At 39.0% G+C, this 26356-nt stretch overlaps 1 protein-coding gene across 4 annotated transcripts in view; it reads left to right on the top strand.

Moving 5' to 3' along the window:
- The window catches only part of STXBP5L (syntaxin binding protein 5L), a 203076-nt gene that overhangs the window by 89695 nt on the left and 87025 nt on the right, over window positions 1–26356 (top strand). For all 4 annotated transcript variants that reach the window (XM_014286793.3, XM_027816931.2, XM_005433322.3 and 1 more), the window contains exons 5-7: window positions 5256–5390; window positions 18228–18291; window positions 25150–25233. In XM_014286793.3, coding sequence (XP_014142268.1) covers window positions 5256–5390; window positions 18228–18291; window positions 25150–25233 — 283 coding nt within the window. The remainder of the gene's footprint in view (window positions 1–5255; window positions 5391–18227; window positions 18292–25149; window positions 25234–26356) is intronic.

Raw genomic sequence — 26356 nt, 5'->3', positions numbered from 1 at the left:
CACCAAGACTCTGAAAGGAAAAACTGTCCAGATGTATTGAACTGCTATATATTTAATTTGACTCTTAGTCATGCCAGTTAGTAATTTAAAGTATTTCCTGTACTCTTAGGTCAGCCCTAGAAGGTGCGCATACACTTCAAGTAAATGAAATTAAAAGTTTAAGTTAAACATTGGAAATACTAATAATGGAGTTCATCCTGGATTTCTGCCTTCGTGGTATATCGCTCAAACAGCCCGTGTTGCACGGGAACACATTATTACTGTGCACAGCCAGGGCTCACATCTGTCTGGGGAGCTGCACAGACGTCCGCTGCAAACACATGACGTGGACAGCAGATTTCATGGATTGCTGATATTGTCCACGTCTTGTACATGTCTTACCGAGCTGATGAGCTCCCAATTTATATGTAGTTCAGGGAGAACAGTAAATACCTCCAGAGGTCAGATAGCTCATGATTTACATCCTTTGCTTGATCTGATGGATGCAGCTCCTTTTCTTCATTGTCTGTAGGTTTAGCCTGTGGTTCTGTTTAGTTACTTCAAGTTCAGCCACAAATTACTTTGCTTGAATATCTGTCTAAATCTTCTTGTGTGCATTTCATGACTCAAAGCAATAAACTCAGCTGTAACATTCCTTTGTGAAGTGACAGAAATGCAATCCTACACTTTCTGAGAATACTGACGAGCCAGAAGCTCCCTTAGAAAGGCCAATCTGCTTTCAGCCGCTGGAGAAGGAGGGGCACTAGATGAGTCTGGGCTCCTTTGTATGTCAGTGAGGACTTTGAATATTACTTTTGTTCAAAAATACCAAAAGATTAAGGGAGTAGTGAGGAGGGAAGAAAAGAGTTGGATGGAAATAATTTCTGCTTGCTGGTGGAGGGAGAAGGGACTGTATACAACGTCGTGAGGTACCCTGGGGAGAAGTACTGCAAAGTCAAGAAGCAGGGGAAGGGCTTATCTCATGGTTTTCCTCTGTTGTGAATATTCATTGAGGGCTACACAGAACACAGATTTCTTTCTAAAAATTGCTGCTTTGTGAGATGACCTGACAGAACATCAACCAGTCCTTGGCTAGTACCAGGGAGGATGGCCCGTCTACCAGGTGGCAGTGCCAAGAGAATGGCTTGTGATGACCAGCGGAGGTAAGTAGCATAAATGAGTAGGGAGTGCTGAAAGCACTGGAGGATGTTGGAGAAGATTCCTTGACTCAGGAGGACAGCCGTAATCACGCTAATGAAAAAGTAGACTTCTGATATGCATGACCTTCTTAAGAAGGTGATCAGCTTTCTCAGCAGCTGAACTCATCCGTGCTGGGACAATGCACGGTGCGTTGGGTGTAGGTCACTGAGAGCTGAGGGAAGGTGGCTGCTCCAGGCCCATGGCTGGCATGCCTTGCAGCTACGGGGCTTCCTCCTGGCACCTACGCATGTTCCCAAGGTAATGCCCCTTCATGTTTTGTCTTCCTTTTCTGTAAATTTGTTAGATTTCTGTCTTTTCTGAGAGCCTGTACAGTGTAGTTAATTTCAGGATTCTGAGGATTCTGAGAGGGAGTTCAAGCTGATGTTTGTTTTTTGTAGGAACTTAACGAAACTGAACCTTTCTGCTGGCCAATGCTGGGCATAGGGGCTATACGTATTTGATGCTTGCCCATATTTCAGTTCATCTTTATGAGAGGAAACTGCATAGTATAAATTTAGTTGCAGTTTTGTTGTCAAGGAATGAGCAATCATGTAATTAAATTGGAAAAAACTGTTCATCATTTTGACAAAAATGTGATTTATTATACCCCCTTCCACAGCTCTCCCCACTCTCCACCAGGAATAGTGTTCCAGGAAAATTTTTCATACTAAAAATAGAAAAACAAAAATTACAAAGCAGAGGCAGAAGGAAGTGTTCACAAAATTATCATTTATATTTCTTAGAGCAATATGATTAGTGTAATTAAGATGATTTTAAGCCATCTGAGAGTTTTTACTGGTATTTCAGAGAATGGAGCAGTCTGAATTATTTTAACATTGTAGAATTCTGCTAATACGCAATGAATTTTTTCTGGTCAGAGTTGTTAAGACTGTAGAGTTCTGTGACTTTCTGAAAAATATGCCTTTTCAAGATTTACTACGCAGAATATATGCCTTTCTAAAATGAGGTTCTGTTTCTTGACAAGGCCTCTTGAAGTTACTCCGTTATCTCTCTTACATTGCTTACATAACTTTAGAAATGTTATCAGGACTTTTGCTAAATAGTTTTTGCTTAATAAACTCTGATATATGTGTTTTATTTGGCATCTATTGATATTTTTTTAATTACATTTTATATCCTGTTTTGTGCTTTGAATACATTGGAAAACTGCAATGTTCCAGACCATTTTGGCAGCATAGGAACACCTTTTTTGGTACCAGTCCATGTTTCTCACTGTTTCTTATAATGATCAATGTGTTTCATATTGTGGTTTGCTCTAAGAATGTATAATATCCACATTTCTGGCTGACTTACTGTTAAGTGATCAACGTTGAGCAAATTCTCAGGTCTCTGAGTTCCATGTTATCTCAATCAGATTGACAATCTGATTAAATATTGGCAGAAACACCGCATACTGGCATAAATCAGTACAACCCCTACCTTTTCAAGAAGGAAAATAGCCTTTCTTTCTTTCTGGGTAATTGACTGTTTTTGTAAAGGCATCAAAGGACATCTTAATTTGCTTGTAGGATATATGACTAATAGAAGGATACCTTTCACCCACAATGAAAACTACAGTATGAGACGTCATTGTTTTCTCTTGAAGAAATCATTATGTAATTGCAGTACTTACTGAAACGGAAGATGTTCATTAAAAATCTGCGTCTTGCTTCAAAGCTCTCAAGCCTCAAAGTCAAGTTAATATTTTCTGTAAAAGTGAAATGTCAATAATACATAAAGCAGTTTGCATTTAATTTGCATAATATAAAAGAAAATTACTTCAGAGCAGTGCATAGTTTCCTGATAATATGAAAATTGTATGGCTTTGTTCGGTGAAGCCTAACAATGTGTTGTATTAAAATGCCTCGTAATCCCTGTGCTCTAGTAGGTTTGTTACATATCGGGGTTGCCTTTAAGGGCATAGCATTTTCTTGTAAGCTTGCGTATTGTAAAAGGTGGTATTTGATAATGTCTAGTAACAGTTTGGGTAAACATCAGTGTGGAGTGCTTAAGAGAATTTATCAACCAGGGACCAGGAAGGTTTTTTGCGTGGGCTGGGACCTAACAGAGCATTCATATGCCTTGGAGTGCAAGAAAGAAAAGTAGCACTAGTACAGAAATGCAAGAAATAAAACTTTGGACTAAATATGAATCTCACCAGAAGTGTAGCAAATGGTACATCTGAAGAGAAGGCAAAAGAAATGGAGTTGTTTAGTTCAAGGAGAAGGATCAGGAAAGATGTGAAAACCAGCTTCACATTTGTGAAACTGGAAAGTGAAAAGGGCAAATTGTTCTTTGCATCTGTTATGAACAGAACAGTAAAGCTAACAGCTTTAACTCCAGCAAGGATACGTAGGTGGCATGCACCTGCATTTTTTTCTGTCTGTTATTTGTCGATCTGACTGCATCCACAATATAAGTACAAAGTTGCTGCTTGAAGGCAGTTTGATTTACGCATATTAAACTGTAAGTGCCATTCTCAAAGCAATTCTCTTTAAAAACTTGGTTCTCTTTCAACTAAAGGCACTGGAATTGTTGCCAAAATTAAGCAACTAATGGTAAAGTTTAGCCTTGTACAGAGGGAAAGAACAAAGCCTCTATCACACTAAAGTCTCACTTGACTCAACGGATCAAATTTTCTGTGAAGGATAAGCTTTATTTTAGATTTATGATTCAGTAATAGTCTTCCCCGTAAATGAGGATGTGAAGTCTGCATGTTTCATCTGTGGGATACATAAGGACAAAAAAAATTAAAAAATGTTGCTCACTTGAATGAATTCAACATTAAATGTTCTGACACATGGTTAGATACTTGGAAAAATGCAGAACAATCCAAATACTGTGTAGAATCTGTTGGAATCTCAGCTCTTGTTGAGAATACCTTACAGGGAACAATTACAGAAAGTATGTGAAATCTGTATAAATATTGAACAATTCTTTTAATTCAGAGGGTGGCAAATCTTGTACTCAGAGGACTTTACATGACTGAGAGGGCCAAATTACTGAAAGATAGCCAGCACCCCTCTCATTCCTTTATAATTAATTTGGAAATATTGCTGTACCATAAGAATGAAAAAACAAGTATGTATGTTCTTAAATACTGTTTATACATTTGTTGGGAAGGAAGCTGTTAAGGATTAAAATTATTGCATAGCTGTTAAATAAAGTTTATATATAAAAGCTAGAAATAGCCTGCTTGTGGAACTGAATGATAAATATAGTAACATATAGCATGCCAAGCAAAATACCTGCTTTTTTTCAAAACTCATGAGTCTATACTGTAAGATCAGATTTTCAGTCTCTGTAGGTAGCATGCATTTGATTATATTTTAGTAGCAAATGGGCTTTTTATCTCATATAGATTTTGTTTTGCTTGAATGTATGTAATATCTATATAATAACTATAATATCAAATAAACTTGAATGCACTTACTCATCATCTCTGAAAACTTTGATGTATTATCGTGGGGAACTGGCATGACATCTTTCCAAGTTAATAAGCACTGGTTCATCACCCTGTAAAAATAATATGAGCGTAGGATTCAGTGTGTCTATGATATAATACTTAACGGCACTTGGTAATGCTCTTATCTAGTGCCCTGCTCTCCCAGATAATGTTCTCTTTATTGGCTTTCTTGTGTGAATGATGGTGTTACACTGCTCTTGTGCAAAACATTAATCCTGCTGACGTCCATTAACTTCTCTTTGTTGAACTGGAAAAATTGCTTATTCTAAGAAAGGAAATAAGAAAGCCTGCCTTGAGAGTTTGGATACTATCATAGTGCAATTTACATAACCATGGAGATAACATGACTTAGTTCAGTGCTCAAGTGATACAGCTTTTTTCCTGCCCTTAATATAGGCAGGCAGGCAGGATGGCCCTGTTTTGTTTCAGGTGCTCTTTTATGATTTTTCTGGAGATGACCCCCAAAACCTGCAAATTCTTCAGAGTGCTGTGCATGCTAGGCAGTCTTGTCTCAAGTTATAAAATGGAAAGAACGATTATTTCATCTGCGAAAGTGTTAAAAAAAATTGTTGCTACGATATTCATTTACATTTTTGTTTTTCTTTTCCAGGATTACTTACTGCCATCTACCTTTCCAGAGTAAATGGCTTTATGTTGGAACAGAGAGGGGAAACACACACATTGTAAATATTGAGTCCTTTATTCTTTCTGGATATGTTATCATGTGGAACAAGGCAATAGAACTGTAAGTGCAGACTTTTTTGCTTTTGTGTCTGTGGTCATTTTCATAGCTGTCTTAAGATTCATTTTTAAGAATAATTTGGTTTTACAAATATTAACAAATCTTTTGAAAACCTTTTCTCTTAATGAATGTGCAGTATTAACTCTTTTGTTACAGGAAGTAGGAATTCAGATTTATGATAGAGACCGTGTAATTATATTTTATATAAAAGGAAAATTTATTGGCAATCTGTTTAACGATGAAGTTCCATGAAATGCAGGTAATCATTGATCTCATAAATTCAGATTTTGCTCTTTTTATGAGGGTAGCTTGATCACTGTCTCCTTCAAACACCCCACGAAGAGAATAATGGGATATATTGGCCCTAAGACTCTATGGAGAACTTTTCTTAGTGGAACTGTAAAATTATTTAGATGAGAAGGGACCGGAGGTCTCTAGGCCAAGCCTCTTGCTCAACACAGGGCTAATTTCAAAATTAAAGCAGGCTTATCAAAACATGATGAAGTGATGGGAAAGGTAATGAGTGTCTGTTAAGTGTCAGTTCTCTGACAAGCTAACACAGGTGCCTGTGACATGGGTATGAAACGGATGGGGACTTACATAAAAATCTGACTGGGATAAATCTACGCTTGCTGCAACTAAAAGCCTCACTAGAAAGGAAAAATTCTTTCTTTGCTGTTTCCTCTGTGAAGTTCCAGCAAGGGGAACTGCCGTGGGCGAACTCACAGTATTTTGTGCTGTTTCTGAGACATCTGCTTCAGTTCATGAGAAACCTGTAACCTCAGGTAGTAAACTGAAATTCCCCAAGCTCAGGAAATTCCCCAAGCTCAGTGAACCATGAGGACAGTATCTAAGAATAGGGCCACAGGCCTACACTAGTGGATAAAATTCTGTGTCCCAAGCAGAGATCACTTTGATAGCAACCTCTTTTCTCCAAAATTCTCCCCTTTCCCCTTTTTTCCCTCGCTGTTATTACTGACTTTCACTAATCACTGTGTCTCCCAGGTTGACAAAACATGCCTCGTTTTCTTTCCTCTCCTCTGCCCTCACTAAACTTCATAGGCACAGTTAAAAAATCTAATTTTATCTTCAGAGGAGATAAAAACAAAACAAGGATTGAAATGGTAATCAGGATTCAGCCTGCTGGTAAATCTTTGGTCTGTTTCTCAGTTTCGGAGTGTTTGTTTGATCTGCCTTTGTAAGACTTTGCTCAGCTCTGCTCAGTAGTCTTGGCTGAAAAATTACTGCTAGAAAATGTGGTTTCATGAAAACCAGAACGAATGTGTTCATTTTTATGAATTCTTCAAGTGGGAAGTATCTTACTTGTTTTCTCTTTCTATCTTTGCTTTGGTGATGTTCACATATTAGAGGGGTTTTTGATTCCTGTATTTTAAAATGTGTGTGTATATATACACTGTATTGAATAGATAACACCTTTGAGGTTTTGAGAACATATTTTCACTTTGTGTGCATTTGGAATTTTCTTTCCTCCAGGCATTAGGATGTTTCTATTCTGTATGGAAATAAATCTGAAAGTTTTTTATGAAATGGAAGCCTTCCACAAAGTTTCACTTCCTCAATCTTTCAAAACACTTTTGGATAAATCTTTTTCTTTAATGGCTACAACAGACCTTTTTCATGAGAACAGAATAGGGTGATGCCTCTTTTCAATGAAAAATATGTGGGAAATAAGGGCTGCTTACTAACAACCTTCAGTACTGAGTTGTTCGGATAGGCTAGGTGCTGTGCAAGAAGCTAGAACCTCTCTAGAACCTTTTGGCAAACAAGCAGCCTCTCCTAGCTTTGTACATCTTCTTTGTATTGCTTATGCAAGAGCATATCTAGATTTTTCTGAAATTTTTCTTCCATAGGTTGTGATAGGTAATGACAACATGACACAGATAGGCCTTACCGCTTCAAGTACTTGGAGATGCTGCATGGTTACCGTAACAGTTTCCTCTTCTGAAAAGCTAGTTTGCCCTGAACTGTTTCGGTGGCAGTTGAGCACAGGTATTCATTCATCACTGCTTCTAGTTCTACCAATTTTACAAGTATGACTTGATCCCTGTGAGCAGTGTGCTAGTCTGAGAAGGCTGTAACTTCTCTGTTCAATCTCATCATGTACATCTTGATATGAGATAGAGGAAGGTGTCCTTGCCTGTATTGCACAAGTGGACAGGGGCTGCTGTGTGTCTCCAGAGTAATTTCTCTGTATTAGAGTAAGAGGCTGGTGGGGATAACGGTGACGTTTGCCACAGCAGCTGCCTTTAACAGGTGCTATAGCACTGCTGAAGTTGAGGCTAGGTGACTTTTCTCAGTAATTTGAACTCTTTCTGGTAACAAACCGTGATGTCTGTTCCAGTACTATTGCTTTTTTGCAGGAAAAACATAACTTAGATTAGCTTTTAAAGGAAATGTTATAACTCTTAAGTGTACTTCATGAGAATGGGCTTATGAAATGGGCTTATGATAGTAGACTTTCCTATAGAACAGTACTGAGATGTATTTTTGAAAGAACAATTTTATTTTGGGCCATGGATATGTTCTTATATTTTTTAATCTTCACATTATTTTCACACAATCTTCACGTAATTTTCAACATTTTAGTATTATAGAATCATACAGTAATTCATATTGGAAGGTCCCTCTGGAACTTTCTAGACCAGCTCCCTGTTTGCGGTAAGATCAGCTATGAAACTAGGTTGTTCAGGGCTTTATAAGTTCATAGGGCCTTTTTTTGTTAGGTACTTTCAAAGATGAAAGAAAATAGGAAAAAGTATTGTCATGATTTAATCCCAGCCAGCACCTAAGTTTCATGCAGCTGCTCACTCACTTCCACCCACACCCCTCACCCTCCACAGAGTGGGGAGGAGACTTGAAAAAAGGTAAGGTTGAGATAAGAACCATTTAATAATTGAAATGAAGTAAAAAAACCAACAACAATAATAATAATAATGGCAATGAGAGAGAGAAATAAAACCCAAGGGAAAAAAAGCCACCAAGTGATGCTCACCACCAGCTGACTGATGCCCAGCCAGTCCCTGAGCAGCGATTGGCACCTCCCAGCCAACCCCCCCAGTTTATATACTGAGCATGATGTCCTATGGTATGGAATATCCCTTTGGCTAGTTCAGCTCAGCTGTCCTGGCTCTGGTCCCTCCCAGCTTCTTCTGCCCCTGCTCACTGGCAGAGCATGGGAAACTGAAAAGTCCTTGATTCAGAGTAAGTGCTACTTAGCAACAACTAAAATATCACTGTGTTATCAACATTATTCTCATACTAAATCCAAATCAGAGCACTTTACCAGCTACTGAGAAGAAAATCAACTCTATCCCAGCTGAAATCAGGACACGTATGTATGTAAAACTTCAGAATCAGGTTTACCACAAATATGGCAGAGTTAATAGTGCTCATAACATTGTTTTTCATTCTGAGATAGAATATATCATTTCAGAGTGTGGGGTTAGTTTGAAGATACTACAGCTCTCTGTAAAGCTTGGAAAGAAAGGGTTTAGTTTCTGTGCAAGCATATTTGTGTCAAACTTACTGGGCAGGAAAGACCAGTAAAAGCAATTGCTCTGCCGTTATATTCAAGTCTTCTGTTTAGGTGGAGGCTTTATAAATAGAATTTTAAGTGTGTCAGATTTGTGTGTCATCTGCACCAACAAGCCTGAAGGAGTTCTTCCCCCTTTGTGCAAAGACCATCTAGCTTCTAAAATCTCAGACTAAGTCTACCAACATAACGACTTTCTTTCAAAATCCCTTCTCATTCTTTTCACTGACTAGTACCTACTTGTAATGAAATTTCCATGCATTTTTGTAATGTGGATTTAACTCAGCTGTCAGTAAGATTTCTAGGCTTTACAGTGCAAACTGATAGGAGATCAAACTGGTTAATTTTTTAAAAAACCTGAATTGCTTTGAGTTGGGAATGTTGAACTATATATTACTGTACCAAAGCCACTGTAAAGGCAGATTACAGCTAATTTGGTGAGAGTACAAAAACAAAAACAAAAAAACCCACAAAAAAACCCAAAAAACCAGAAACCACCCCACCAGCTGAAATTCCAGTTCTCCTAGTTTTTCAGGACATTGTTGAGGAGAGCCTCTATATACATTGTTAACACTATGGCCAAGGTAACCTGAAGAGGTCAGAACAGAATACCTGTGTTGTCATTTCCCACTTTGGAAAACACCTACAGGTCGCATTCTGGACTTTCATCATGGGCTGAGTTTGTCCCTCTAAGGTCATGATGACATTGCTCAGTAAATAATATAATAAATGCTACTGCATCGGTGAAAAACATATGGAACATAGAAAACATATTCCAACAGTTCACTTTAGTCTGTTCATGGACGTAACAAGGATTCAACCTCATAAAGAGTTCCATCACACTTCTTGAACATAACTGTCATCCTCAGAAAAAAAACCCCAAACATTGTCAGTCAATGAGGCCCATGAAATAACTGCAGGAATTTTTTTTCTAACAGTAATTCTGTTGCAGTGAAACACTGAGGTGAAGATACTTAGTATTTTAGAGAGTTGAAGGAGAGACAGATTTGGATGTAACATTTTTAGACTTTGCATATGACACAAGAAATCCTATCACCTTTTCCTGCATGGCTACTTTGACTTACAAAGTTGGCTTTTGGTTTGTTTTTTTTAGCGGGGTTTTTGTTACCATTTGTGATTTTGGTGGCTACTTTTGTATCAAAATATACTGAAAGATCTGTAGAGCACTATATTTTGCAGTGATGCTGAGTTTCTCATTCTGACCAGTTCAGAAGCATCTAGTAGAGATACATGTCAAAAAGATGGTTGCAATACCTATTCTATCATAGGGACTGTTGTCTTCTCATACAGGAGAGATCATCCAGCTTGCTTAAACAGTATCTAATATTAATGAGAAATAAAGGTCTGAATAGACCAATAATGCAAAGGAAACACAATTTTTTTCACTTGAGATTAATTTCAGTGCTGAGGCACGACTGATTCTAGAAGTTACAGGAAAAAATCCTTTAGCTTCAGTGGACCTGGCCTTTTCCAGAGCTGAGAAAGAGCATTAGAATACATGGAGTTTTAGAAACATTTTCTCTAGCAGTTCATGTCTCAGCTGTTTCTATCATCTCATGCCACATCTCAGACCACACTGACACATCTTTTCAGCTAAGAATAAAGAATAACTCAAAACTTACTAATTTGTCATTTCCTTATCATGTAGCAGAGCTAGTCCTTTGCCAGAGATGTTTGGGGCTCCTGATACTGTTTGGTTTTCTACTCTCTAATAAGCAAACAGGTTCTCTCTTTTCCTTCAAAATGTTTGGAAACAGGTCCAGAAGAGAAAAATAGTCAATAAGCCCTGCATGTCTCGATTTACTCCAGCTACAATGGGAATAATTGTCTCAGCCTGCAGGATCATACATTTTGGAAGGTCATCTAGAGTTGGGAAAAGAAGATCTTGATATGTGAGTCCACTGAACTCCAGAAATGAGAAATCTGCATTGAAAGCCCCCTTCACAAACATGCATTTTCCATTGTTTAAACACCCTACTAACTAATGAATGAATAACTGAAACGTCAAAATTTATGGAATTTGGAGTATCAAAGAATTGGGCAAATTGGAAATTGGTTATGGAACCGTAACTTGGTCTGCACTTTCCTTGCCCATCCTCATTTTCTAGATGTGTCTCAGAGCCAGTAGTTCCACAGCAGTGAAGGAAAGCAGCACACAGGAAGAGAAGTAGCAGTCTAGGAGCAACTGCTGCCGCCTCTGTGCATGGATACAAATGGAAATAATTCCTAGTATAAAGAAAGTGCAAGTTGCAAAGCATCCTTCTAGACATTTTAGAAATAGTGTCTAAGACTCAGAGTTGCATATTGAGGTTGAACTGATTCTTACTTACTCAGTTCCCAGGTTTGATCCACAGTATGTGAATGATGTATCTAACTCATTCTTTTTATTTTTTTCTCTGTGACTCTACCAATGAAAAGACAGTCTTAAAATCTCTGGTGCGCTGCACCTTTGTGGAAAGCAGAACTGCGGCAGATGTCTGACTACTGGCACAACAGAATTATCTGCTTATGCATGTGCTTTTCTCAGCACTGTCACATACAGTCAACTCCAGCTCTGTAACAACGACTAATATAGATGTTTTCCCTTATTTCCCCCCTCACCTAACTCCTACCACTTTCTACCACCAGATCTTCATTCTTCTCCAAAATCATCACAATGCTTCTGCAGTTGTGCAGACTTTTTTTTTTTTTAATGGAAAATGGATTTCTCTTGATTTGATTCTATTTTGTCATGCATTACTTTTATCTATTTTAAAGATTGTCTTGGTATTTTTCTTACAACAGTATGCAAGACAATCCATTTCTTAGACTGCATAAAACTTCCCAGAATGATGGAGGCATATATCATCTCTGTATTTCCCACATTTTCCTGGGTTAATATTATAATATTGCTGAACCTTGAGCTTTCTAATTTTAGAACAAAATAACTAAATACTTGTAGGATTCCATCCTTACAAGTCTTTTGAAGACCTCTGTTTTGCAGTGAATGGTTTCTTCATTTCAGTCCTGTTCTTCTGAGTAAGAGCCAAGTCTTAATGGCATATCAGCTCCCTCATCTCCCCAAATGCATATGCACCAAACAAATTAATACCTGCAGCTGTCAGGAATAACTTCTGATGAACTGCAAAACAGCTCAAGTATCACTAGATTCTTAACAAACTTCTAGTTCTGTACAGCTGTCATGGGAACCTTTTGTTCCATTTTCCAATTCTTCTGCAGTCTGTTTTTGTGGCTTAAAGGTCAGTGAAGGCTACAAAACATTGCAGTCCTTTGTATCATTAGCTTGTACTTTTTTCTTGCTCAATTGAAGGTAGCTTTTGCTTCAGGAATATTTTACTGCAAATCATTGCTGATATTTTTTGGATTTGGCCTTCATATATTTTTCTTTCTGCTGTGTATGGACTTGGCTTTGTCTTTTATCCTTTTCATGTCTTTTCAGAGCTTTTATTTTCTCAGTCATCCTCAGCTGTACCCCAGCTAGTACTTGGGAATGAAGAATTCTCTGCTCAACTATTTCACTTACGCCTTATTTTCACCTACTGATTCATCTTTATTTTCTCCTTTCTCAAGGAATAGCTAGTATTCACCCAGTCTTCTAAAGCCAGCTTGAAGAAATGCCTACACACAGGTATCTGGCATCAACAGTAGCGTGTTTTATTCACAATAGCTTCAACTGTGGTTGGTTTCCCAGCACCTCTTTGTCGTTTCTAGGAGCTGCTGGATCTCTGCTTTTGCTTTAATGTTATTCAGCGGTGTTCTTTCTTTGTAGGCTGTTCCACAATGACAGCATACAACTTTCCAGTCTCCTTGACAACTCTGCTGTAATAGCAATGAAGGGAAACAAAACATTTTATATATACTAAAGTTACAAAATATTTTTGTGTGTCGACATTTCCACATGCAGTATAATTTACTGTATGAAAGTAGTAATTGCTGTATCTGTAGCTCTGAGAGGTTCATGAGTTCTGTAAACTAGTATTATTGATATAATACAGTTAACTAAATAATTGCTTCATTCAGTCCTACTTGTAGCGCAGTCATGATGTCTGCCCTTAGTAGAAATTGACTGTAGAGCCTAATGCCAGGCACTCCTTTTAAAAACAACGCTTCTGTAGGGCTCCAAGAGACATTGCTTTTATTCTGTTTATACATACTTTCCTCGAGGAGACAAGAAGATGCAAAAAGTAAGGCACTGTTCTGCCTTCTGTAGACTATTCCTGGTTTTAGTGTGGTGCAAAGGACTAGTTCCTTTGGGTTCCTAGCCACAGTCCTGCACTAGGAAAGAGATAACATCATTCAGGAAAAGCAAGCAAAATGTGTTGCAGAGTGGTTTTACTATGTCTCTCCTTCTGTATCCAGCCATAGAACAGGTTCAGAGCAACAAGCAAAAGACCCAAGTAGACTGTAGAAAGTTACAACCCTTTCACACACGGTTTTCTTCCCTGCTCCATCTGAAGTGGTGTTATTTCAGGTCAGTCTATCCTGCCCAGAATGTCTCCCCCAAGATGGAACCATGCATGTCCCATCTGAAACCAAACAAAAAGCTTTGTGCTCCACCTTCTGAACATTCCTTGTTATTTAGCCCAAGGAGGGAACAACTTTACTTGATATGTATGAAAACCCAACATGTTTTTTGGAGCCCCAGAAAGGCAGTGCAGGAGGACTGCCAGGGAGTAGGTTTTACAGTTCCAAAATCTTCAGGAATATCTGTTGTCATCACCTCATAAACTCTGAGTGTGATATTATCTGCAGTGGCACACCCGAAACAAGTTTTCGGATGTACAACTATTTTAAAAAGATCCTTTCTCATTTCCTGACAGAGTTAGGGTTATGATTGCCAGACTTAATAGACTCTGTTTCCTGGCAGCTGTTAAACAATCAGGGTCTTTGTGGTGGGTGAACCCTGGCTAGTAGCGAGATCCCCACCCAGCTGCTCTCTCACTCCGCCTCCTCAACAGGACAGGGAAAGAAAATAAGATGGAAAAGTTCATGGATCCTGATAAAGACAGGGAGATCACTTACCAGTTACTGTCAACAGGCAAACCAGACTTGACTTGGAGAAAATGTAATTTATTGCCAGTTAAAATAGAGTAGACTGGTAAGAAACAAAGACAAAAACTAAAACACCTTTCCTCCAAACCCTGTTTTTCCTAGGCTCAACTTCGCTCCTTCATTCCCAACTCCTCTACTTCCATCCTGCTACTGAGCAGCGCAGGAGGATGGGGAATGGGGGTTGTGGTCAGTCCATTACAGCTCCTCTCTGCTGCTCCTTCCTCCTCACACTTTTCCCCTGCTCCAGCACGGGTCAGTTCTTCAGGATAACCCTGCTCCAGTGTGGGCTCTCCACAGGCTGTGATTCCTTCAGGAAAAACCCACCTGCTCCAGTGTGGCATCTCCCATGGGCTGCAGGGGAAATATCTGTCTGAAGGGATCCTCTCCACAGGCTGCGGGGAAATTCCTGCTGTGGTGCTTGGAACACCTCCTTCCCTCTTCCTTCGCTGACCTTGCTGCTCGCAGGGCTGTTCCTCACTTTTTTCCTCACTGCTTGTGCAGCATTTTTTGCCCTTCCTTAAGTTTATTTTCCCTGTGTCACCACCGTCTTGGCTGAGGGGCTCAGCTGTGCCCTGTGGTGGGGCTGTTGGAGCTAGGTGGAGCTGGCTGTATGCAGAACCTTGACACCTACATCCAATGTCCGACACCAAAGAGCTAACAGGAATGGAACCAGGGGCTGGTGGGTGTACACGTGAAAGCAGAACAATGGTTTGTTAAGTCTTTTGGTGGTGTCATACCTGACAGACTGAAATAATAAAACTGGAAGGAAATGGAAGAAGCCTGGCCAAGTCAGATATCGTACAAAACAAGTAAACTATTAAAGTCCTGAGGAGTATTATAATATAAACATTGAGAGAATACTTATATCAAATACAGAGGAAAGAGAAAGAGGAAAAGTAATATCTCATGCATTTAGTGCACAGACTGCTGTGTTTGATATCAACTTTGCTGATAATGTATATGAAGCTTTTACTCAACAAAACTAAAGAAATAGCTAGGAACCTAATAAGAAAAAGAGAATACTCCTAGAAGAAACTAACAGTGCCTAATATCCTGAAAAGCAAAAAGAAATTTTATTACAGTGTAATAAATCTCAGGATCCTCCAGCTATCATTTACAATAGATTCAAGAGAGAAATGGTGGAGATTCGAAAATTTATCGTATTAGTGAAGGTTACCCATTTTAGTTGAGGTCTTAGCATGGAAATTTGATGCTACACCCCTGCAAAAATGTAAGATAGAAGTAAGACTTATAATAAAAGACAGTTTTATATCATTTACAGAGGAACAACTAGTTTGTGTGACAATGAAAGTATAATTAGCCTAAAGTAAGATGTAATGCAGAGTGACTACAGCTCGTGTTAAGACTTCGCTTCTATCCAAAGACAAATGGATACATTTCTTTGGTAAGCAATGACACATGTATCTTAAAAAGAAAACAGTGGTTGCACAGATTTATCAAAATTGTTCTTGACTGTTAAAATCAGTAGGCACAAAGAACAGCCCAGAGGGATCAAATTTTAGCTTAGACAGTATGCTCTTTCCCTTTCTCGCTCCATTTGCCCTAGTTTTGCCAGTATTGCTGGTCCAGTACCAGTATGGCCAAGCAACCCAGCCTGCATACTGGCTGGTTCAGTGGGCTGGGAAGCACCAAAGCAGTGTGCCACGTCAGCCTGCGTGTGCTCCTTACACCATTTTGTCTGTTGCCAGCTTAGTCATGCCTGACGTTCGCTTGGCTCTGCTCCTGATTCTGTCGTCAGTGGTTCTTATCTGCCTAAAAAGCAAAATTTCTTACGCTGCCTTTTCTCTTCACCGTTTTTCCTCTTATCCTTCCTCCTTTGCCGGTCATGGCATAGGCAGCACGTACCCCAAACAGAGCTAGTTCTTTCCATCACCATATTCTGACCAGTTCAGATAGGTGAACCTATATCAGAAACAAAGTTCAAAGCAGCCTAGAATGTTCTGAGATGGCATATTCGTTCCCTGAGGACAGATGTGATAAACATGTGGGTCTGAGCACTACTTGCAGATATCCTCATCTCACCCCATCGCTGCCTACCTACCCTTCCTGCTCCAAGCTCTGGTGTTGTGGGAATTTTTTTTTATTTATTTTTTTTTATTCCAGAACAGGTTACTCAGAAGCTCAGCCAGAGGGGTCCCTTCTGGGGAGCTGGCTTGGGTAGGAATGACAGTCAGATCTCCCGCTAACTGCCTCTCTGCACAAAATTACTGTGTGCCATGACTCAAGCCAAATGGGCACTTGCTGGCACCATTAAAGGCAGCCTGTATAGAACATTGCTGTAGAAACTGGCTGGCCACTGCTTTCCTGCTGATCTCGCTTCTGTGATGGGGTGTTTTGCGAAATGCTCTTGCAGAAGCCTTGCTCACCAAGACCTCCTGTAGAAAAGTAACATGCTGCAGGTATCTGTGGAAACATAATCTGCCAAAGCTGAAGATGTGGGCAGGGGATCATCCCATGGAAGAGATTCCCTGGGGAAGGGGTTTGCTGCACTGCCACTAGCTTAGTGCATGCAGCTAGCAGTAATGTTAAAATATATGTGAAGGTGTAGTCTTGGGAGGTGGTCTGGCCTTCAGATGACTTGAAGTTTTCTATCTCTTTGGACTGGAATAAACTTAGTCTGGAAGGTCTAAGGATGTCTGGAGTAATTTTTCATGGGCTTTAGCTCAGAGGTAAATAGCAGACAGGGTCTTTCCCACTCTGCTTTGGCCTAGCTTCATGCATGACCAAATAGCCAAAATATATAAAACATTCTACATGCAAAAACTAGAGGCCAGAGGAGAGCGTGCATGCTTTCAAGAGCATTGGAGCAAGCATATTGTTTTAGGAAGCAGGAGTCTATGAGGATATGGATTGCTCCACAGTATTTCAATGTTTCGGTTGCCTGGGAATTTTTGCATACCACGCTCAGTCTTGGGTTGTAGTCTGACCTGGTAGAGCAGAGGCTGGTTTTGCTATAGTGCAGTATTTGAGCCAAAGAAAGAGGAATGCTGTTGATTTAGGAAAATCCTGTGAGCAGTATGGTTGGAGAGCCTTGTTTTGCTTTGTTTCTCTAATTCTCTTGCAGATTGTTTTAAAACTTGGAGCTTAGGTAGTTTTAGGTATGGCTTCCAGATGAATTCTTAGATTTATGGGCCCTGCCAATCTCTGACATACTTTTTTTTCCTGGTGACCTTTAGTAAACCAAGACCAGCCATCGAAGTCTATAGCTGAAGCTGGACTCCAAGGGGCACATGTGCTCTGACCCCAAAACCTACATGGAAGAATGGTCTTGTTTTGTGCAGACATTCAAATAGCCTGAAGCTTTGTGGACTTCTCCTTGTTTTCTTGTTCTATATGACTGCCAGGGCCTAAAGGTCTGGTCAGAAGAGATGACAGTTGAAAAATCTTCATCTTTCCATTCAGTTTCCTATGGTTTGCATTTGCTGTCAGGTGCTGGATGTCAATGACTTAAGCAGCAGTCCCTGTACCAAGTTGCATACCATGTTGCTGGTATGTTACAAAAAAAGAGGGGACAGCTAGAACAGTAAGCCATCTCCATAGAGGCTTACGAAGGCACATGGGTTGGGTCTTACGGCTGAGGAGCCATTGTGGGTGTGACTATATTGGTTGGTCTGAAGATGTCGTAGGGCTTTACAGAATGGACAAAGGCCAGGTGCTCGGCTTCTGAAACCCCACTGCAGGGATGCCAAGAAGCTACCTGATGGAGCAGTGCAGGTGAGATTACTGAAGACCTGTCATTAATGAGATTGGAACTTAATGAGTCTTGTTAACCAGTATTTCAAATGACTCCAGTGAAGACTTTGCAAGTCCTTGCCACATTAGCCTTGAAATCGAGCAAGCAAGGAGGGCAGGCACAAAGAGAGTGGAGAATAGAAAAGGCAAAAAAGCCTTAGAAATGAGGAGTGAGGTGAGAATCACTGTAATAGAAGAAGGAATAGTGAGAATTTTTTAGAAAACAACAAAAGAAAGAATTCATCAACAAAGGAGAATCTTTGCCTGTAACAGCAAAAAGGAAGTAGAGAAGAACATTAAATATATTGATAACTTTCAGATAGTTATCTTCCCCTGCTGGGCTTTTTAGGATGACTTTTAAAGCACTGAAGGTATGTGTTAACACACCTAGAAATTAAGGTAAGCATCTAGGTCTTCATACAGAAGATATTTACAGATTTGAATTTATTTTTATCTTGCAGATCCACAAAGACTCACCCTGGGCCAGTTGTACATTTAAGTGACAGCCCAAGAGATGAGGGAAAAGTGAGTACAACTAATGGTATAAAACACTGCAACGTTGCATAGCCATTATAGCTCTTTCCTTTTGCTTACTCACTAATTTTATCATCTGCTTTATTTCTGTATTTGCAAGGTAATTTTTACTATTTACATTTTTAAGAAAAAAATCCCCTTCATACAATTTTAATGAACAAAAAATCTGTGATACAGACAACATACTGCACTTTGAAACCTATAGCCATCCAGGATTGTTCCTGATTAAATAAACTTAACTTTGCTTAAGTAAGAATTGACTAAAACCTCATATCATTACTTCAGTACTTGGATAAACATGCTATTGTGAAAACATTATAGTAAGCTTTCATAAGATAATAAGTCTTTTCTTACACAAAAATAATGGTAGTAGCTTGCAAGGTTGGAACTTGTTGTTTGTGAACAGAATTGAGAACAGCAAAGAGCTGTCAACAAGTGGAAGCAAAACATACAGTCAGAGTGTTGGGGTTGTGACTGAAACCATCAGCAGGCAAAATTGGAGTTGGCTTTATTTGTATGGTAGCTTTTCCAAAATGAAATTTGGTTGCCAGAATACCAGTTTTATTAGAGTTTTTTTTATTATTACTGAATTTTAGAGCATTTTGCCTGTGTGGAAGGGGCCATTAACTATCTCATCATTTTTGATCACTTTTGCCAGTTGCATTTTAGTGTGTATTTGTAAAAGGACTGCATCTTACAAAAGTTGTATCTATTTGACAGTGTGGCTGATGTAACAGCTGATGGTTATTGGAAACTAGCAGCAATTTAAATTTCTGATACTGATGTGGGGGACATTAAGCTGAAATTATTATGGGTACTTAGAAAAAGCACTGATGACTACATCTGAATTTCATTTGCGTTATCCATCCCTGGACTCATCCATATTGCAAAGTGAACTGTGCAAATCATGCACTTGCCAGCTAGCCCTCCAACAAGTTAGACTGGATCTCTCAGCCTTTTTGGAAGAATCGCAATAGATCGAGCCATTTAGAATACAGCAAATAAAGTCATTAAATGCTACGAAGTGTAGTGTTTTAGCCTCAAACAAGAAGCCATCCAGAAATGCTATATAACTATCTACGGCAAAATACCTGATAAAAATAAAGGTTTATTGATAAGGCATAACTCTTGTTCACGGGCCACAGCAGAAGCTGCTGCTGACCTACCTAAAGCACATGGTGTAGGGAAAAAGGATATAATACTAAAAGAAAAAATGGTCTGTAAGTGAACATCTCTTACAGGAATTTCATGCACCATGTCCAAACAGAAACCTGAAATATTTTGACTTCAGCAGAAAGAATGAAGATTAAAAGGTCCCAGGAAAGGGAATTAAGAGGAGAACTTGCTTGGAGATAGTTACTTGTTGCTCAGAGGGCACATTGGAGACCTCTGGGCACTGCTGAAGTACTAGCATACTAAAAACAACAGCAACAGCAAAATCAGATGGATCCCTCTGAAAAACAAACACTGCAAATTTATGGGGAGAAAGAGTAGAAAATGTAAGCCATACTGAAACCATCCCAGTGTAGCTGTTTATATCATTGACAGATGAGAGTGGTGTAAAGAACAAATCGGTGCTAACAAAATGCTTGCAGATTTGCAGAATGTGGAATTCAGTGTTTGATGTTTTCAGGAAGGTATTGGTAGAAGTACAGAATTTAAGAAGATCCAAGCACTAAATCAAAAGACATAGCTCTAGATCAAAAATTTTAGAAGAAAATTTAGAGAAATATAGCTCTAAAATACATAGCTCTAAATCAAAAAATGTAGAGAAAAAAATGAACTAAATTTTTCGACTAAGCCTCATTAAACTTTGGTTGAAAGAATGGAGGATAAAACAATCTTCAGAATGGGAAAAAAATAAAGCAAGCCAACCAATTTCTGGGACATTTGCTGTTCAGCACACTCATGAACAACCTAGAAAAGAGAGTGAGCAGCGATGTGATCAAGTTTGCTGGACTTTAGGAGGCTGCAAAACCAAGAAGTAAAACAGCAGGTTAAATATTGTGATAAGTAAGTGTTTGGTGTAAATGATAGTAAGTGATATACGTGTGGGAAAACATTTCTGACTTTAAATATAAAGCAATGGGTCTGAGCTGGTTACTGTTTGGTATCAAGAGCTTTGAGGGATGATTGATTGATAGTTCAATGAAAATTTCAGCTCAATGCTCAGTAGTGACCAATAAAGAATATCAAAATTAGTCATTATCTGGAGAAGAACAGAGAATAAAACAGGGCTATTGCATAAATACATGGTTGATTTGCCTGCTGAATACTGAGTATATTTGTCCTTGTAGCTCAAAAATCCCGTAATTGTGCTAAAAGAAATTCAACAGAGGGGCAAGGTTTTCTATACGAGACACAACTAAGTGAGTCAGGACAATTCATTGTAGAGAAGAGCTCATTGTGATTCTTAGTTTGAAACCCATAGTTGTTATGAAGAGGGTAGAAACAGCTTATAGTCTCTTTCAGTACAAAACCTAAAAGGATATCAAATGAAGCCAACAATTCGGATTCCAAACAAGCCAGTTAGGTACAAATGTGTAGTAAGTAGAAGCTATGAAACTTTCCAAATGGTGCAGTGGGTGCTGAAAATGTATATTGGGCCCAAGGGAGGCTGGAAAAGTTAACACAGGAGAAATCAATTTGAAGGGCTACTGAAAAGGTTTGCTGAATTTTCCTAAAAGATTATTAAAGATGAGGTTAAATGGAGTCATTCTAGGTGAGGAGTTGGCTATCTTTGAATGAGCAAATTACTTGGGCTGAAAGAATATGTGAGCTGTATGATAAGTACTTGCCCTCATTCCATATTGGTATTTGTCATTTGCTCTTGGCCATTCCAGTAGAAGACATGGCAATAGGTCGACTTTTGTTTAATTGAGCAGGGTTGTTCTTAGGTAATTGAGCTGTTTCAAGACAGCTCTAAATACTTTGCTTGGCTCCCCAGCTTCAAGGTAACTGAAGACCATCAAGAGGTGGTGGTGGGAGAAATCAGACTCTCCACAACGCTTCATAGGTGGGCGGTAGATAAAAGCGTTCTTTAGATACGCTTCAGGAAATGAATAGTGGGTACAAATCAGTCATAATCATTGCTCAAAATACAGATGCGTGTGTACTCTCCAAGTACAAAGGTATTGTGCTCTGCAACGGTCCAGTAGTATATTCTCTGGGGTATCACAAAGTTGTTACCAGATCTGGGCATGTTTCACTGAAGTAAATAAATAGCATTCTCCTATAGGTGTGGAGTGGTCGAGAGTCCTAAAACACAGACAAACCTTTCCAAATCTAGGATGATCGTAAGATCTCTTTTTGAAAGCCAGGGAAGATTGTGTGCTGACTGCATATTCATCTGTTAAAATTCTTTCAATTCCTATAAGTTCCAGTTTATATCAGTGACTGATGACCCGTTTTTCTGTGCCAAAAGAGTAAATGCAATTCCGGAAGACTTCTACCATTCAAAATTTTTCCAGAGTGCACTGTCTGAATTCAGTCTGCCATCAAGGCAGACTTTGGAGACAGTCGTCTTAATGAGTCAAGCAAGCCGTAGCTGGAAGACAGACAACAAAGAGAATCTGGGCATTTAATGTGTCGCTGAAGAACAACTTGGGGACCTAGTGATTAAGTTCATGAAATATAACTATGTCTGCCAAATCAATGAATAAGTGTACATTAGGAACAGGCTGAAGTGCACAGATATTTGTAAGTGGCAGATCTGTAGCAAACATGAATTTTCTTTCTGCCACAGAAGAAGACATTAACTGCAATGATCTGCAGTTTCCCACCAAATGGAGAAAGCTTAATAGGAAAACGTTTTATGTTATTAACTATCAGCTGGTGAGCTGACCTTCCTATTTCTGAGACCTAATAACACCTAAATACAGTGTGCACTTGGCAAGCTTGGGTTTTTTCTCCCAGCTGTTTTGTGCTACCAGATTAAGGAAGGGGTTGGATGGCACGTGCCAGGATGCAATTAGTTGATTGTAAAGGAGAAATCTCCCTAAGAAGACATCATCAAATGCATTTCATGGAGAGGGATTTAAGTCAAGATGTGGAGCAACTCCACTAGACAAGGAAGATCTTGCCAGGGCTCCTCCCTCCCTCAAATTCTGTCCAACTTTCTGCATGTTTCTTAACCTAATTAAGCATGAGTAATTAACCAAGGTGCCAGGAAACACAAGCTGAAGAGAAATCTTTGGGTTTTTTCCTTCCTGGACTCTTTGTGCATGTTTACACGTATTTTTCTTCTTTGTGTTTCCCCTCCAACGGCATTTATGGACGTTTGATTTTTTTACTTCTGTTACAGACATAGAGCTTGTCTGGCCAAGAGGAGTGTGACTGTTTGAGTTTCCTGTGATTCAGACAGGTCGGAGTATAAAGATCCTGGCAATGAGACCAATCATTCTCCCAGCTGGAATTCTGACTTCAGTGTCATAGCACAGTACTGGTAGTTAGGCAGCAAGGCTACCATCTGAGCAAAGAGAAAGAGATCCCTGACTATGCAACAAATCTGTTACTCTTCCAGCTTCTTCCTGAAATCACAGCACTTTGTATCTTGCAGTTCTGTAGTTCTGTTTTGCATTAAGCATTTCAGTGATAGATCAAGTGAAATGCTGCCTCTGATAGGAGGTATTTAACCTTTTAGTAATTACCTGGACCATGATATCTTTGCAAAAGAGAGTGATAAAAATCAAAAGACAAGCCTGCTTCACCAGAGAGAAAAGCGTATTAAGGAGCAGGGTCATATACTAAGAGCTGGTTTATTCCTTCAGTTTTCTGAATATATTTGTACAAAAGCTGAGGTGAAAAGACTACTGCTAGATACTAACCGAACTCAACTGGTTTGGTACCCAGCTGTAATGCACTAATGCAAGCATTTGTTATGATGACAGTAAGGAAGAGACTCAGACCCCATAACATATTGATTAAACTAACATTTATTTGAGTTATATATGAAAAGGATGATGGGAGCCCCAAGTTGTGTAGCATGTAGATGAACCTCCAATAAGGACACAGCACACTGTGTTGGTCCCCTCTGTGAAAAGGTGTGCCAGCATTTTGGTCTTTAGAGATCTCCAAAGATTTATTTTTTAAAAAACTACCCATTTCTACTGTCAAGCAAAAGGGTGTTCACGTGACGCATACTGCCTGACATTAAGATAAAGACAAAGACACAAAGTTGCTGTAATTGCCCTTACCAAGCGGGAGCTGCCCTCAGCCTTCTTTAGAATTAGCCAGCCAAGTTTATCTTGTGGCCAAGGGATATGTGCAGCACTACACAGGCCTGAAAGGCAAGTGCTGTCTGCAGCACAAAATAGCACAGCACAAGCCTGCACCTACTCAGGATAACTACTTTGTGGATCACTAACTCCTGGATATACAATTGTCTTCCATCTAGGATCACTACACTGACAGTGAGAGCAGCCACAGCGAGACACCTCTTTGTTCAGTCTATCAGTGGCCATCTATTATCCCAGAATACCATATGGCATCCTGACACAAATGCTATCCATTTAGCTGCATGCTTTCTGAACAGGATGTGTTTTCACATTTACCCTGCCACAGAATCCCATATGGATCCATCCAGAGCAAAAATGATAAATATTCTGGAATTTCTCCAGGACAGATTGTATTTTTTTTCAGGAGCAGAATTCTTAACTAATGAGATATTGTTCATATTCAGGTATTACATATATTAACTATAAATCATTCTCAGATTAGGTAATAAATTTCCCCATAATGAATATGCAATATAAAGAATCATATCTAGTAGGGTTGAGAGTAGTCCCAGATTTTTTTATAGCAGTGTTGATGTATCAGTTGTACTTGGAAACAAAGTGGAGTTTTGTTTAGCAGTCCAGCCGAGTTCCATTTTTATGACTTATACAACTGAAGTGAGTGATAGCAAAGATGCTGGTAAGGTTTCACAGATAAAGAGAAAATCTTGTCATTCTGCTCAAATTCTTAATATAGAAACCGTAAATTCTTGCCTGCATTCTGTGATCCATGTGTTTATGGACAAGGAACAACTGCAGTTATCGCTGTCAGTTGTAGAAAATATTCCATAGCAGAAATGTGTGAGAGTCTGCCAGAGACAAGGAGAAAGGATTCATTCTTATTTTTCTCCTGAGCATTGCTTTTCTCCTCTTCCATCTTTTCACAAGCCTTCTTTGCTGATATTTCTCATGTGTGCGTGATGATATGACATACCACTTCTAGAAGAAGTAAAAATTGGCATTCCAGTTAATTTATTTTCAATTTCTAGGCAAGCAGGCAATTTATTCTCTGCAGGAAAAGTTCTTCAAAATGTTTTAAAGAAATAGAAAGCAGAAATTAAAGGAGTATGAGTAGCTGAATGAGAGTTTAATCTGGTGACTCTTTGATGTGAAATTATTTATGTTATCTCTTATGTGTCAAACAGTTTTCCCTCCAACCAGGGGCAAGGAACGTGAGGTGCAGGAACATGCTACAGTCTTATTTTCTCAGTAGATGCGTGATTGTGGAGACTGACCAAGCCCATAACCTTGCAGAAAACAAAAACAAAACCACCCCCAAGAAGTAAACAAACAACAAAAAAACCTACCCTTTTACACAAAAAAAAGATATATAAAGCAAATTTTTTCTTCCATATCAGATCTTAAATTTTCAGTAACGAGAAGTGATTTATACTGAATGATTATTTGAAAACAGGGTATTATGTGTAGTGTGATCTACAATCTTGGACATCCGTTCGGCATTTCTTTTTATGGTGCTTATTTTTTTAAAAAAATCCCTTGAAACAGTTAAGTTCTTCAATATTTGTATATACCTTTAGAATCTGAAACTGCAATTGTGTTTGTTTCCCTCCTCTAGCTATTGATAGGTTATGAAAATGGGACTGTCGTACTCTGGGACTTACGATCTAAAAGAGCTGATCTCAGAGCTTATTACGATGAGGTAAGCAACTTCCATTAATTCAGAAAAACTGTTATTCGGTTTGTCGTATGCTTTATCGAGCAGATGGATTGTTATCTTAAGGCATTGCTTGTTCTGGAAATACTGTTTGTGCTATGCTTTTGAACAAGTTATTGATGATAGAAATCAAAACATGGAATCTCTAGTTCTAATGCATTTGCCTCTTATAAGTGTACTATGACGTGGAGTCTCTTCCCCTTGATTCTGACAAGTTCATCAGCTTCTGTGTGGGGATCCTCAGTTGAACAGTGTGTAGTAATGAGCTGACCTGAGATAGAGCTACATTGGGAATTATGTAATTATCTTTACTGAGTATTACTAGAACATTAATTAGAATGGAAGACAAATTACTCTGTAGGGCTATTGGTATTAGCTAGTACTCAAGGTCTGATTAAAAAGTTTTCAAAATTATGTTCTCATAGTTTTATCAGACAATTGCCTCTTGTTGCTTGTAAGCAGACTGTGTTAACCACACATGCAGTCTTGTATCAATAAACAGGCTGTTTCAAAAAGAGATATATTCCTAGTTACTATGAATTTAGCACTAGCCCTGGGGAAAAACATGCTTTGTTCTGCCAGTCCTTCTGTAAAGTTCATCATGAATGAATGTGAATGCAACTACATCTGATGCTAGAAAAGGACCTTTTCTTTGAAGTGATCCAGACAGTAACTGGTTTCCTATGGTTCTCTTTCCTCCTTCATCTTGCTACTCTGTTACATATAAGCAGTACACAAGTGTATTTTCACTCTGAACAGTAACCTGAATATATCTGCATCCTGCACTCTTTCAGGCCTGTTTTCACAGACATGTCAACACTACCCTGAGCTTCAAGGCTAAGATTCTGACCATTCACATAGCAAATGTTCTAAAGGACATGGTAGTTCAGTTTAAACAGGCCAGCACTTCAGCCTGAGGACATGCCCTCTTAGTTGTCTCCAAGTGACAGTCTGCCTGTGCAGACACTTGTGAAATTGTGCCTGTTTTCTTACTTAAGGCTGGTCAGCTTTTTTCTTTTTACAGGTCTCCAGGGGGTGTCTGTTCACTCACTGTCCTCTCTTGTGTTCAGAGTAAGACTACATAAAACAGGGTCTCCATAATACTGTG

The sequence above is a fragment of the Falco cherrug genome, chromosome 5, assembly GCF_023634085.1.
Source record: "Falco cherrug isolate bFalChe1 chromosome 5, bFalChe1.pri, whole genome shotgun sequence".
Taxonomy (NCBI): Eukaryota; Metazoa; Chordata; class Aves; order Falconiformes; family Falconidae; genus Falco; species Falco cherrug.
Note: the sequence above shows the minus strand (reverse complement) of the source record. Positions and strands in the feature narration are given on the sequence as shown.